General features: G+C 37.8%; 1 protein-coding gene across 6 annotated transcripts; it reads left to right on the top strand.

Moving 5' to 3' along the window:
* The first annotated feature begins 2 nt into the window (after positions 1-2).
* On the top strand, positions 3-10,509 carry LOC146462093 (uncharacterized). Of its 6 annotated transcripts, none has more exons than XM_085086066.1 (4): positions 3-250; positions 6,738-7,313; positions 7,924-8,052; positions 8,694-10,509. In XM_085086066.1, exons 2-4 carry the CDS (start codon positions 6,750-6,752, stop codon positions 8,823-8,825), a joined length of 825 nt encoding a protein of 274 aa, XP_084942192.1. In that variant the 5' UTR covers positions 3-250; positions 6,738-6,749; the 3' UTR covers positions 8,826-10,509. The 6 variants fall into 6 exon arrangements, with proteins under 6 accessions (XP_084942192.1, XP_084942196.1, XP_084942194.1 ...); XM_085086070.1 differs by having other exon boundaries at positions 3-256; positions 6,748-7,313; XM_085086068.1 differs by lacking the exon at positions 3-250 and adding an exon at positions 1,729-1,928.
* The last annotated feature ends 1,401 nt before the right edge of the window (positions 10,510-11,910 follow it).

The raw sequence follows: 11,910 nt of genomic DNA, 5'->3' as shown, positions 1-11,910 counted from the left end.
TATCCTTTATATATGGACAGTTGCTGTAGCTTTGAATGAGGAATTAGTATTTTATTTGTTATATTTTGTAACTGTTTTATGTCTTTTATTCCTCATTAATTTTAGTATTGTAAAACTTTACTGTGCACACATTGCGAGCCTATTTTTGACGGCTGTTGCTCGTAGAAGCCTTATCAATAATACAATCGCTTTCAGTACTGTATTGCCATCTTTCATATCAGTGTTGGACTTCAGATCACACATCAGATAGGTAGGGGTTGTTTTATTCTCTTACCTTGCATCTATGTGATACATAAAAGAGGATAGCATTAAATCCATGGGATTATTTGAGATAATAAGCTCAAACGGGCTGATTTTCGAAAAACGCGATGGCTGTTAGAGCAGATGGCCAAACAGTTAACAAGAATCATAAACGTGGTAGAAAAGTTGTTAAGTCTTTGCCCTTATTCCAAATTAAAATAACTAATGGTAGAACATTTCACCGGGTTTCATCATTTTCGCGAGTTGGCTCTTCTCATTCTTGCAGGATCAAAGACTGTATTGTTTGTTTGAGTTTTAAAGATTGGAACCCATGGATTTTTTAATACGAAAAACAGAAATGAGGTTTTTATAAGCCACTGTTTCCTTCATTATTTTCATAAACCAAGTCTTGGCTTCAGTTTAAAGCCACTTTCAATTATCATTGCTACATTTTATAGTACTCAGATAACCTCTTGGGAAAATGTGTTCATAGAAGAATTTTTTAATCTATCTGTATTATGCCGACGATGTAAAATCTTCAGAAGCTAGAACCGCTAAAAATATCTTACCATATGGTAGGTTTAAAAATTCTTAAGACATAGTAAATTTTGTATCCCATAACATTCCCGTAGTTTTCATTGAAAGTCTGTCGTTTCCTTTTTTTTTCAGAGTGAATCAAATTTTGAATTTCCCAGCGTAAAAACAAGCCACTTTAGAATAAACGAGGAACCAGACCTTGAAAATACTGTTAAAATATACAAAATATATACATAATTTAATAAGCAGCATTTTACAGAGAATATATTCGTAAGCAAAAGTGAAATAATTCTTTCCATATTGGTGCATCTGAATTGAATCAGAACAAAAGTATCAAAAATGAAGAGTCTTCATAGATAGGCTTTAGATAAATATGGATATCTTCTTTGATTTTCAAACATTCTCTGCATGCGGAAAAATAGATTCGCGATCCTCTGAAAAATATAACATATGTTTAACCTGCTGCAAATACATTATAACAATCGTACCTTTATTTTCGTCCAGGCCAGTTTTTAAACTGCTTGCAGCTAATTTGGAATAAACAATCGAAGGCGCAGGCCTAGCCTATACTACTCATATAAACTTTTTGTTTTCATCATAATCAGTCTATAGCCAGCTATCCATGTGTACGTCTATGGTAAGAAGTTATGTCTGCACCTATCTTTTTAAAGCAAAAGGGTAGTTTGTAGACCCTTAGCCATCCCTATTTGATTGTTGATTGTCTTTGTAACGAACAGAGAATGTTATACATTCTGAAATGATTTTGCATGTTGTTGCTTTGCATCATTTAAGTTTGCTCGTAAACATCTGATCAGCTAGAGTAACTTATTTAAATAAGTTTACACATTATTCCACTGTAGAAATTCTTGGCCTGTTACAGGGTGTTACTAAACAGCGTAACCCAGTAACGAGAAAACGAGTAACGGCAAAAATATTCCACGGGTTAAAAAAAATCATAAAAAAATAAAGAGAAAACGAGTCACGGGAAATAAAATTCGACAAGAAAAACAAAAAATAAATAAGAAATGAATTAAACATAAATTGCCAACGTAGATCGCGTGGAAAGGAATCGAAGATATCTTCGCGCCAAAAATATCACCTGACTAATTCCTCCTGGGGTCATTCCTCGATCACCGCTGGTGCCATGGAAGGTAAGCTCAGAGGTTTTCTTCCTCTTGTATCACATAGATCTGTTTAACAGAATACAGCTACGCCAGCAACTATGACTGAAAACAGGGGAGCCTCGGTTACGGAAGAAGTAAGCTTATAAGCATTGTTTGTTTGTTTGTTGCCGTTCTTTCCTTCGCTGCTTCATTTGGCTATTTTCCTGCCAAACATCATAAAAAGCTGCAATATCGTCGTCATTTCGGACAGTTCAAGGCAAAGTTTATCACATAGAGCACAAACACATTCGCTGGGCAAGTTTTCGAATCTTTTAGCGGACAGAGTAAGAAGCATAAAGCAAGAAAATGTTTCTTAAGTAACGAACAGATTCAGTGATTTTGTGCCGGCAAAAAAATCGAACTTGGCCAGTTCAATTCGTTCTAAAAATATAGCGCAATATGGCTTGTAAAACTGAATGATTTGTTATCGAAGTATTGTATGTGATTGTAGAAATGGAGACAACCAATTGATTCATGATTCAAAATATACATTAATTTATTTCGCCTGCAGCTGCGTTTATTTACTTGACTGAGATCTTTAAATATAAATTTTGGTATATAACACCAAGCGAAAATGTCAACCACTTTTGAAACCTTCTTTTGTCTTTTTTTTTTTTTCGTTTGACCTGTGAAATTTTTCCCCGTTTTTTTTTTATTTCTTTCTTTATTTGTCTTCCGAAAACAAAATGTTTACAATATCTAAAATAAGTACACCTACATTTGTCAGTCAAGAGGCGGCAGTTCTTGGTTTGTAACCGCATGTCCATCGCATGTTTGGGGCTTCTGATCAGTCCATGAAAGAAAGTGAATAAATTAAAAGTGGTTCGTGCTACAATATTAAAATAATCTTCACATTTAATTTACTTTTCTCAAATTTTTCTTTTCTAATCTAATTTTTTTTCCCGTCGAATTTTATTTCCCGTTACTCGTTTTCTCTTTATTTTCTATTATTATTATTTTTTAAACCTGTGGAATTTTTCTGCCGTTACTCGTTACTCCGTTACTCTGTTTAGCAACATCCGCCTGTAACATATCGTTTACGATATTCTTAACCTCAAGTTATTGTGTGTCGTTGTTTTTGTCGTTGTTTTTATTGAAATAATAAGGGATTTTTTAAGCTTTTGATATTTGGAGACTTTCTCGGACGGCTCTCAGTTATCACTCAAAACAACCAGCTGTTTCTGACGCAATTGCTCTTCCATCGCATTTGATTTGGAATTAGCTTGAGGAAAAATACAGAAGAGGGCCAGAAACTGAGGAGTTCGGCAACGTAAGTACACCATCATTTAGATTTCGGACTGAAATGTTATTCGTCTTCCAGTGCGGATATCGATTTGGCTTTCCGTCTCATCTCAGTAAGATACCAAAGAAATTGTCAAGTTTGACCGAGTTTCTTTTCAACTTATGAATAATTATTGGAAATTTTATTGCATCTTGACCGAATATAAAAACAATCTTTAACTATAACTGGCATCCGGCTCTTTTAAGACAAAAACAAAGAGCCGACAAAGAAAAGGTAAAAAATAATGAACCAGGTTGTAAAAATTAAGCATTCTCTGCTCTTGTTTATGTTATAACCTACACGACAGATGGTGTGCGCTTGCTAAGACGTCGCCATTGCCTGATTTCATACCGTGGGGGTCTGGGTACGAGTCTGTGTATTATGGGTTATGGGACTCAACACCCACATAGCCGGAAAGAGCACACCGCACTTTACAACATTTCCAAGTTTGGTGTTAATCAAGCTAATATTAGGAAAGATACAGCCATTCAAAAACTCCAAATTTTACTAAGAAATGTATGGAACGTCCGGCGTTCCATACATTTCTTAGTAAATTTTTAAGTTTTTGAATGGCTGTATCTCGCCTAATATTAGCTTGGTTGACACCAAACTTGAGGATGTTGTAAAGTTCGATGTGCTCTTTCCGGCTATGTGGGTGTTGAGTCCCATAACCCATAAAACACAGACTCGTACCCAGACCCCCACGGTATGAAATCAGGCAATACCCTTTACCGGCTGAACAAATTGCAGCGCATGTCACCACCACCAAAACCACCACCAACAACAACAATTTATTTGAAAAATAAAAGAATGAATTGCTTGTCCCGCAAATAGTTACAAAACTAATCGAGGCGGGACAAGACGAATACAAGAACACTTGAGAAAACTAACAAGAACTTACAAAAATAGACATGCAAAAACTTTACGTAGTAACAGATTTAAAGTATTTTACACTAGTTCACGGAATAGAAGTAATAATAGTAAATGGAACAGTTATTTGGGTAATCCTACAAATTTTTGAACTATTCATACTAATAAAACTGTTCATCATCCGGTTGCATTACTCTTCGAAACGTCCAAAGAAACCGTCGAACATGTGCTGTATGTAATTCCCTGCCCGGGTGCACGTGAATAGGGCATAGGGTAGTCCGGAGGGTTGAATGGGGTACACGGGGACACTTTTTTTCTCGTGAAATGAAAAGGGTAGCCAAATCTAAAATTTAATTTAACTGTGAACCGATAAGGGGTTAGTGCATGACCTCCCAGTGGAGCATTAAGCGCATGAAACATACAGCAAGGATGAATCAGCCATATTTGCACATAGGATCACTGCAGTGATAGGTTATACAATATAACAATAGCGTTGACGTTCGTGGACGTAAATATGTTTTTGGCCCAACTCAGGCTCATTTTAGGTTCCACAGGCATTGTTTCCACCATCGCCCACAAGTTTCTGTAAGTCTTCTTCACCTAGCTGAGACGACTGAGAATTTGCTTCTTCGTTAGGTTTTAAACTTTCAGCTATTTTGTAGCTCAAAGCAATTCAGTCTTTGTAGATGGCAGCGCTTCTAGTCAAACAAGCAAGAAAACGACGCAAACAGTTTAATGGTTTCTAGTTCTGATTGGCTGGCCACGTCAATTTTTTTCTTTCCTATTGGCTTAGAGCAGCGGGCTAAATTCAGCGGACTGAATTCCCCATTTTATCCCGCAAAATACGCCGTAATGCCCGATTAAATTATTGTAATAAGATATAACGTACTATGTGAAAATATGATTTGCTGGTGAGGACTCGAACCCTGCATTCAAGGCAAGATTTGATAACCGCTACACCACGGGCGAACGAACCCACAGTGACAGCTTATTCTTATTCTTATTCGAAATAGCATCAGCTTATTCTTATTACATCAGTAAAATGACGGGGCCGTTCTCTCAACACGGAAGAGTCTAATTTCACTTAGGATCGACTAACAGCGATCTGAATATGTATTCGAATTAATATCTAACATGAAACAAACAATTAACAATTATTCCATGAGCGCACGTTGGATATGAGATGGCAAATAGCCAACGAGGCGCGAAGCGCCGAGTTGGCTATAACTAATCTCATATCCAAGAAGCGCGAATGGAATAATTGTTTTAATAAATTCTCCCCGTTTGGATATTGCTGTTGAAGTTTACTGAATTTTTATATTTTAAGAAAAAATTTCCTTCAAATTAAAACGACCGGATGTTGAGGCAACCTCCGACCAAAGCGCGCGAAACGTAATGATCACATGACACGCGCAGCTCTTTGCAAGCGGAGTTGAATGAAAAATCGAAAGCGAAGAAAATCAGACACAGTCGGACATCTAAAATTCAAGAAACGTTTAAATGTACGAATTATAACCTTTCTGAGACTAGCATTCAAGTGCTTTTGAAGTTCCAGCTCATCGAGAAGCGTAATAGTTGTGCACATTTGAGCAAATGTTCTGCTGTGTGGTGCCGAGCGAAGGAAGAGATCAGTGCAAGGACGGCTTTTTTCATGCTGAACTGAATTCCTCGCGGACGATTTAAAACACTTCAGGCAAGTCCAAGTGTACGAGGTACAACCTCACTGAGACAAGCATTCAGTGCAAGTTTTTAAACTTCAAGCTTATTTGAGAAGCGTAAGAGCTGTGCACATTAGTGCAAATGTTTTGCTGAGTGGTGCCGAGCGACGGAAACGAACATTATGGCCGCCGCTCGTACGGATTCAGTCATAGATGAACTTTTCCTGAAGTCCTCGTAAATGCGTAAAAACATAAAGGCCGGCATAAAGCTCTTCCTAAGAAATTTCTTCGAATGGCTTTAACCTCTTACCGCCAGGATTTGCAAGCCATCCTGAAATTTTTAAAGGTAACCGGTTGTTATTGTTGTTGTTATGTGATCTAAAAATCGTAAAATCTTGCAATTTTGAAGATTTTAAAGGAAACTTCAGAGATACGTACTATTAAATAGTGTCATACCAAACTTTGTGGCTTTTATTGTTGTTATATTGAGATGGCATTGTTTGGTATTTCTTTCCTTTCTTTTTTTCTACATTTTTCCGAAGAAACTTTCGCTTCCCGCCGAAAAACAATTTAGCTTAGCGACACCTGGGGCATTCGTTTTCCATATAAGGTCAAACTACGGTATATGAGCTGATAACCGAGATTTAGTGAACCAATCAGAAATGCAATATCCGAGGCTGAGAATTTAATAACAACGAATATTCGTACGAAGTGATCATGAATTTTCCATATTTTCACATATGGTTACTGTAATGATCTGTTATATGAAAGGAATAAAGTTGGTAAACATGTAAAAGCAAGATATAACGCACTATGTAGAAATAAGCAGTCACAAGTGTTTGTTGACTGTCACAAAGATCCGCGAACAAAGGATATAATTGTAAATTGAACACTTTATTTTAAATAGTTCGTGAATAATAGTACTGGGCATCCTAAGCAAGAAATCCTTTGATCGGCAAACCTTAGTTGAGCTTTCTTTCCCTGTAGAAGGTCTAAGAAATGACTGACAAAGAGGAACCTGGGAAAACTTTGTTCCGTTGCGAAGCTCTACTTGGCAGCCTTACTCAACCTGGTAACCAAACACAGCCTGATAACCAAGTTCAGCCTGACAATCAAGTCAAACCTGATAATCAAGCTCAACTAGATTGCCAAACTCAACCCGATAACCAAACACAGCCTGATAACCAAGTTCAGCCTGACAATCAAGTTAAACCTGATTACCGAGCTCAATCCCATAACCAAGCCAAACCTGAAAATCAAGTCCAACTGGATTACCAAGCTCAATCCGATAACCAAACACAGCCTGATTATCAATCTCCTCCTGAGCTCCGAGATAACCAAGTTCAACCTGACAACCAAGCTAAACCTGATTACCAAGCTCAACCTGACAATCAGGTTAAACCTGGTTACCAAGTTCCCCCTCCATGCAAAGCTCAAGCTGATTACCGAAGTCCGCCTTTTTTCATAACAGGGCAGCCTTCTAACCAAGAAACCCCTCTGCTGGCTAATCTTCGGGAAAACGCGCCTCAATCTGACCAACAGCCTGTTGTTATCGGTGTAGTGGTGAGATACTTTTTGTTGCCTTTGTTGGTAAAAGTTACTTCTCTCGATTATTCCTCATCAACTTACTTACTTATTTACAACTAAACTGAATGAGTATTAAAAGAGATCCACAGCTTCATGACTCTTTTGTCTTCATTCTGCCCCTTTATATCTCCGATTTGGACAGGAAAATGGACTGAAGGTCACCAATTTGTAAACATTAAGCCATGTTCAGTTCGATCTTTAGTCCGTATTTACGTATAATGATTTTGGTTATTTAGGGAAGTGGTCAAAACTACTATACTCGAACAGGACCCACCAAACAGCAAAATATACGGTGCTCTCTGCGTGTACCTCCCTTCCTCATCCTCAAAAGGTGACGTCTTTATTACATAGCCAACCCACCATCCAGCAGTAAAAAATGACTATGAGATTCCAACCTCATTTTTCTTGTTTATCTAGCAATGCTGACTCTTACTAGCTTAATATTACTGAGTCTACTCAAATTTTGTCGGTAATGTTCATGAGGTATGTGGTGTCTTTGATAACTCCTTACACCGGACAAGGTGGGCACTCTTCGAACAAACTTGTTATGATCATGACAAGTTCTCTTATTACATTGCTTCTTCAGGGCGAGCCAGACCAAACCGTGTTGCCACCGAAGCCAGATCCTCTTCCGCCTCCTTGGACAGGGTTCTCCATTTGCACTCTGGTGTTCCTTTTCCCAGTGGGATTAGTCGCTCTCTTTTGCTCTTACATGGTAAGACAGAGTACTTCTTATCGTACAGAAAAGATACAAGCAACTACAACGACCTTAAAATAAAATATTCAGTTTGGTACAAAACTGCATCCAATCCGTTGGTTGCTATGCTAGTCCAGGCACAAGGTGAAGTGGAAAACTAATTTAAATTGTTTTATACAATGTGTGTGAGAGAAAATGTAGAAAGCAGACTGAACCAGAGACTTTCCAATCCAAAGTCCAACGTAGTAACTGACACCATTGTACCTTCCAAAGGGGGGGGAGGGGTGGTAAGGGGTATAAAACGTGAAATGGCTGAGATGTGATTAACGCGTTTCAGTTGGGGCGACCTGCACCATTTGCAACGTCTTGCATGGTTCGTCTAAAGGACAAAAGAACGAACAACAGAACAATGCAGGTTATCAGGGTCCAGTGAGAGCTTTTCAAAGCTGCAGGTCTACTGATGTTTCACGTGAACTAGTGAATTTACCATGATCGATATCTCTGACTACCAATAACCGTTATCGCCAAATAATTATAAATAGCCTAGCCAAAGTTTAGTTTGTCGTGGAAAGTAACTTTCAAATAAAAATACTCTCGATCAACTGCCAGTATGGATAACTACAAAGGCTAAGGTACACTTGTTTGTTTTTGAATTTCAGGTGAATTGGACGCACAGTAGAGGAAAGTATGCTCAAGCCAGGGTGTTTTCAAACATCGCCATGTGGTTAAATGGTTTTGGCATAGTTGGCACTTTTATCTTAGCCCTCCTTATTTTTGTCTTCGTCATTTAAGCATTTAAGCGTGTTTAATTATATGGCATACTCAGCTAGCCGATAAAACCTCGCGTATTACAAAGATGTAGAAGTTATTTTCCTGAATTTCAGAGCCGTAAATTACCTGTAGTTTTAACTTTAAGCTGATTAATTTTCGTGGGGAAGAGTCTCGACGCAAACTTAAGTACGGGGAGGGGATCTGCGGGAAAATCTTTAATTTGCATACTCTATCTAGGACAGAGGCAAGGCCCTCATTTTGTGGTGTTGTCTAAGGGTGTTTTCCATTTGCCAGGACTGGATAAAATTTCCTTCAAGTTTTAGGCTGATTTAGCAACAGACGTGAACGTCAGTTGACAACGGCGCGCGCATCAAGAATACCCATAAGACAGACTCGCCTCCAGACTATTCCGCGTGCCCTTATGCGTCCTCAAATGACGTTCCCGTTCTGTTGCAATCTGGTTTCCAGAGCCCTGGACAAGGGTAACGACGGCTCTGGAAACGAGATTGGTTCTGTTGCTAAATTAGCCTAATGATTTTGCTTTGTGACCTGATAAGCTGTTGCGCTTCTGGGGATGATTTCATAACATGAGATTATTTCACAATTGTAATAAAGCCTGCATTTAATTTACTGCTTGAAACTAATGTTACTGCTTGCATTTTTTCCGAGTTAAAGATAAAGGAAAGAAACGCGTGATTTTGTAATTACAAATAACTGTAAAATATGATGTGACAAGTATGTGCAATTTACAGAAGCTCTTTATTCATTGTACTAAAGGTAATAAAAAAAATGCTTTAAGCTTTGGTCAATCACCATGATCATCATCACCGTCGTCGTATTTTTTTTTCTTCTTCTTGTTACTCTGCAATGTTTTGAAGCAATATTGACAACAACACCTAAAAAGCGAATCTGTTCGGACTTCGTCAGGTGTTTCTCCGGCCAATAATAACTCCCAAAAGTTAAATTTTAAGAACACAAATCACGTTCCTCGTCTATGATCTTTCATTTGAACCTGGGCCGAGTTGTTCAAAGCCCGATTAAGCTAATCCTGGGTTAACGTGAACTTTGATAAGAGTATATTTACGAATCCGTAAGGATTCGTCCAAAAGATTTTTGTCCCTTAGTTCTGTCTTAGACTTTCCTTTAGCATTAGCTTAAAATGAGCCTTTAAAATCGTCTGTAACGAGCGAGATGAAAACCTCGGTTTACTTTTAATCGTGGATTAGCGTTAATCGGCTTTCGAACAACCTGGCCCTGGTCATCAAACTTCTTTTTCAGTTTGAAACGCCAATGCACCGAGAAAGTAATCCTATCGATGGAATAGCAAAGAAATAACATTCTTTCAGCTGCGATCGAATTTTCGTCGCAGAAACATTGAACGTACTTTTCAAGGCCTATTTAACAATCATTCCACGAACCCGCGTTGGATATGAGATAATAGATAGCCAATAGTGGCTACAATCATCTCATTTCCAACAAGTAAGAGTGGAATAACTGTTTTATTAAAAAACAATCAAGAAATTCATCCTCTCTTGATCTTGCTGATATCGCTTTGCAAGAACAACCAGAAGACAATTTAATGGTCGCTGTTTCTTGGGCATGGTATAATTTAATACCATGACCGCTAGCTGAGCCAATCAAATCCCTGTAATTGCATTTTACAATGACCTAATTTTTTAACAACAATGATTATTTAAAAAAAAACAGGATCATTGGATAAGGCAATTCGAAAGTATATCACTTATTATACCATGCCCAAAAAATAGCGACCACTATAAATTTTTATATAGTAGTCCGGTCGTCCTTGCAAAATGAAATCAGCATAATCTTGTAATGTTTACTGGTTGGCTATCTCCTCTCATATACAACGCGCTGTCGTAAAATAATTAATTGTTAATTATACTGATCTGTTATCATGCTAATTTAAAAGACGTTTGGCTACGTTTTCAGTTAAATGTTTTTTTTAGTTTGAATGCGATTACATTCGGATAACTTCAGTGGCAACGGAACAGTTTGGAACGTATCTTAAATTTGCAATATATCATTACATTTCTACTAAAGGTTTGTGAACTTTACAAGAATTTAATCCTGTCCAGAACTCCAGCAAATGTTGCGTTCAGAGGAAAAAGACACTTTAATTTCTGTAGGCGTTCAAGACAAGGTCAAGTGACAAAGTTTACAAATCTCACACGAACAAATGCAAGTCTTGAATCTGGCAATTCTAAGATAAGAAATTAAACTGTTTTGCAACGTAAGAATTATGGTCATTTTAATTTACTTGTACTTTACTTAACTCTGTTTTAACTTTATTTTTGTGTGTATTTATGTGTGTTTGTTCTTGTGTCCCTGACCTTAACATTTAAATATCTTTTCCAGCATCTGGCTGCCTGGCATTTTTAACTTTTAGGTTATTTCGGGCAGCCAGCACCCCTATCATCTATTGTATGTATATATTTATATTTTCTGTTGTAATAATAATGGGGTGAAATAAAGTATTGTTGTTGTTGTTGTTGTTGTTATTTCTATTTGCTTTTAAATGTAAACCTGTCGCTGCCATCTTCCCGAAAGAAAAACATCTTCTTAACCATTCTGCGCAACGTCATTGCCCGTATGTAAAAGTTTGCACATGTCGAATCGAATGTAACTGGATGTGACCAATTTTTATGTCTTGTTGACAAAGCAAACCTATCGAAACTCCGCCACCATTCGTGGTCATGCCGCAACTGTACCCGATATCCAGTTAACAGCAATATTCCGCACAACAAACGTTAAGCTGCATACTCACCTTTTAATTTAAAGCAAGTTTTCTCTGCCGCTGCCTCAGACAGGTCCTGTGAATGTCCTTAATTGCTACAATTACAACAGCAATTCGTGACAGAGTCGTTTTTATGCATTATTCACATCGAAGGGAAGTAATAACACTCGATGACGTCAGCAAAGAGCTCATTAGTTTTCAAAGAGCGGGTAACTTTATCCAGCAGACAAGACGCTATCCAGCGGATAAAGTTTATTAGTTGGGGTACATTTTACCGACTGGAGAGCGATTTATCCACTGGATAGAGTTTTCCGCTCTTTGAACACCCGGGATCTGATCAAAGGGCACTA

Source organism: Pavona decussata, unplaced genomic scaffold (genome assembly GCF_977016875.1).
Source record: "Pavona decussata unplaced genomic scaffold, jaPavDecu1.1 SCAFFOLD_192, whole genome shotgun sequence".
Taxonomy (NCBI): domain Eukaryota; kingdom Metazoa; phylum Cnidaria; class Anthozoa; order Scleractinia; family Agariciidae; genus Pavona; species Pavona decussata.
This window is presented reverse-complemented; position numbering and strand designations above follow the sequence as displayed.

What these genes read in the sequence shown, in the direction of transcription:
- LOC146462093 (XM_085086066.1), top strand. Translation starts at nt 6,750, where the DNA reads ATGACTGACAAAGAGGAACCTGGGAAAACTTTGTTCCGTTGCGAAGCT. An exon ending in CTGTTGTTATCGGTGTAGTG is followed by an intron (nt 7,314 to 7,923) that starts GTGAGATACTTT and finishes TTGCTTCTTCAG; the next exon opens with GGCGAGCCAGACCAAACCGT. An exon ending in CTCTCTTTTGCTCTTACATG is followed by an intron (nt 8,053 to 8,693) that starts GTAAGACAGAGT and finishes TTTGAATTTCAG; the next exon opens with GTGAATTGGACGCACAGTAG.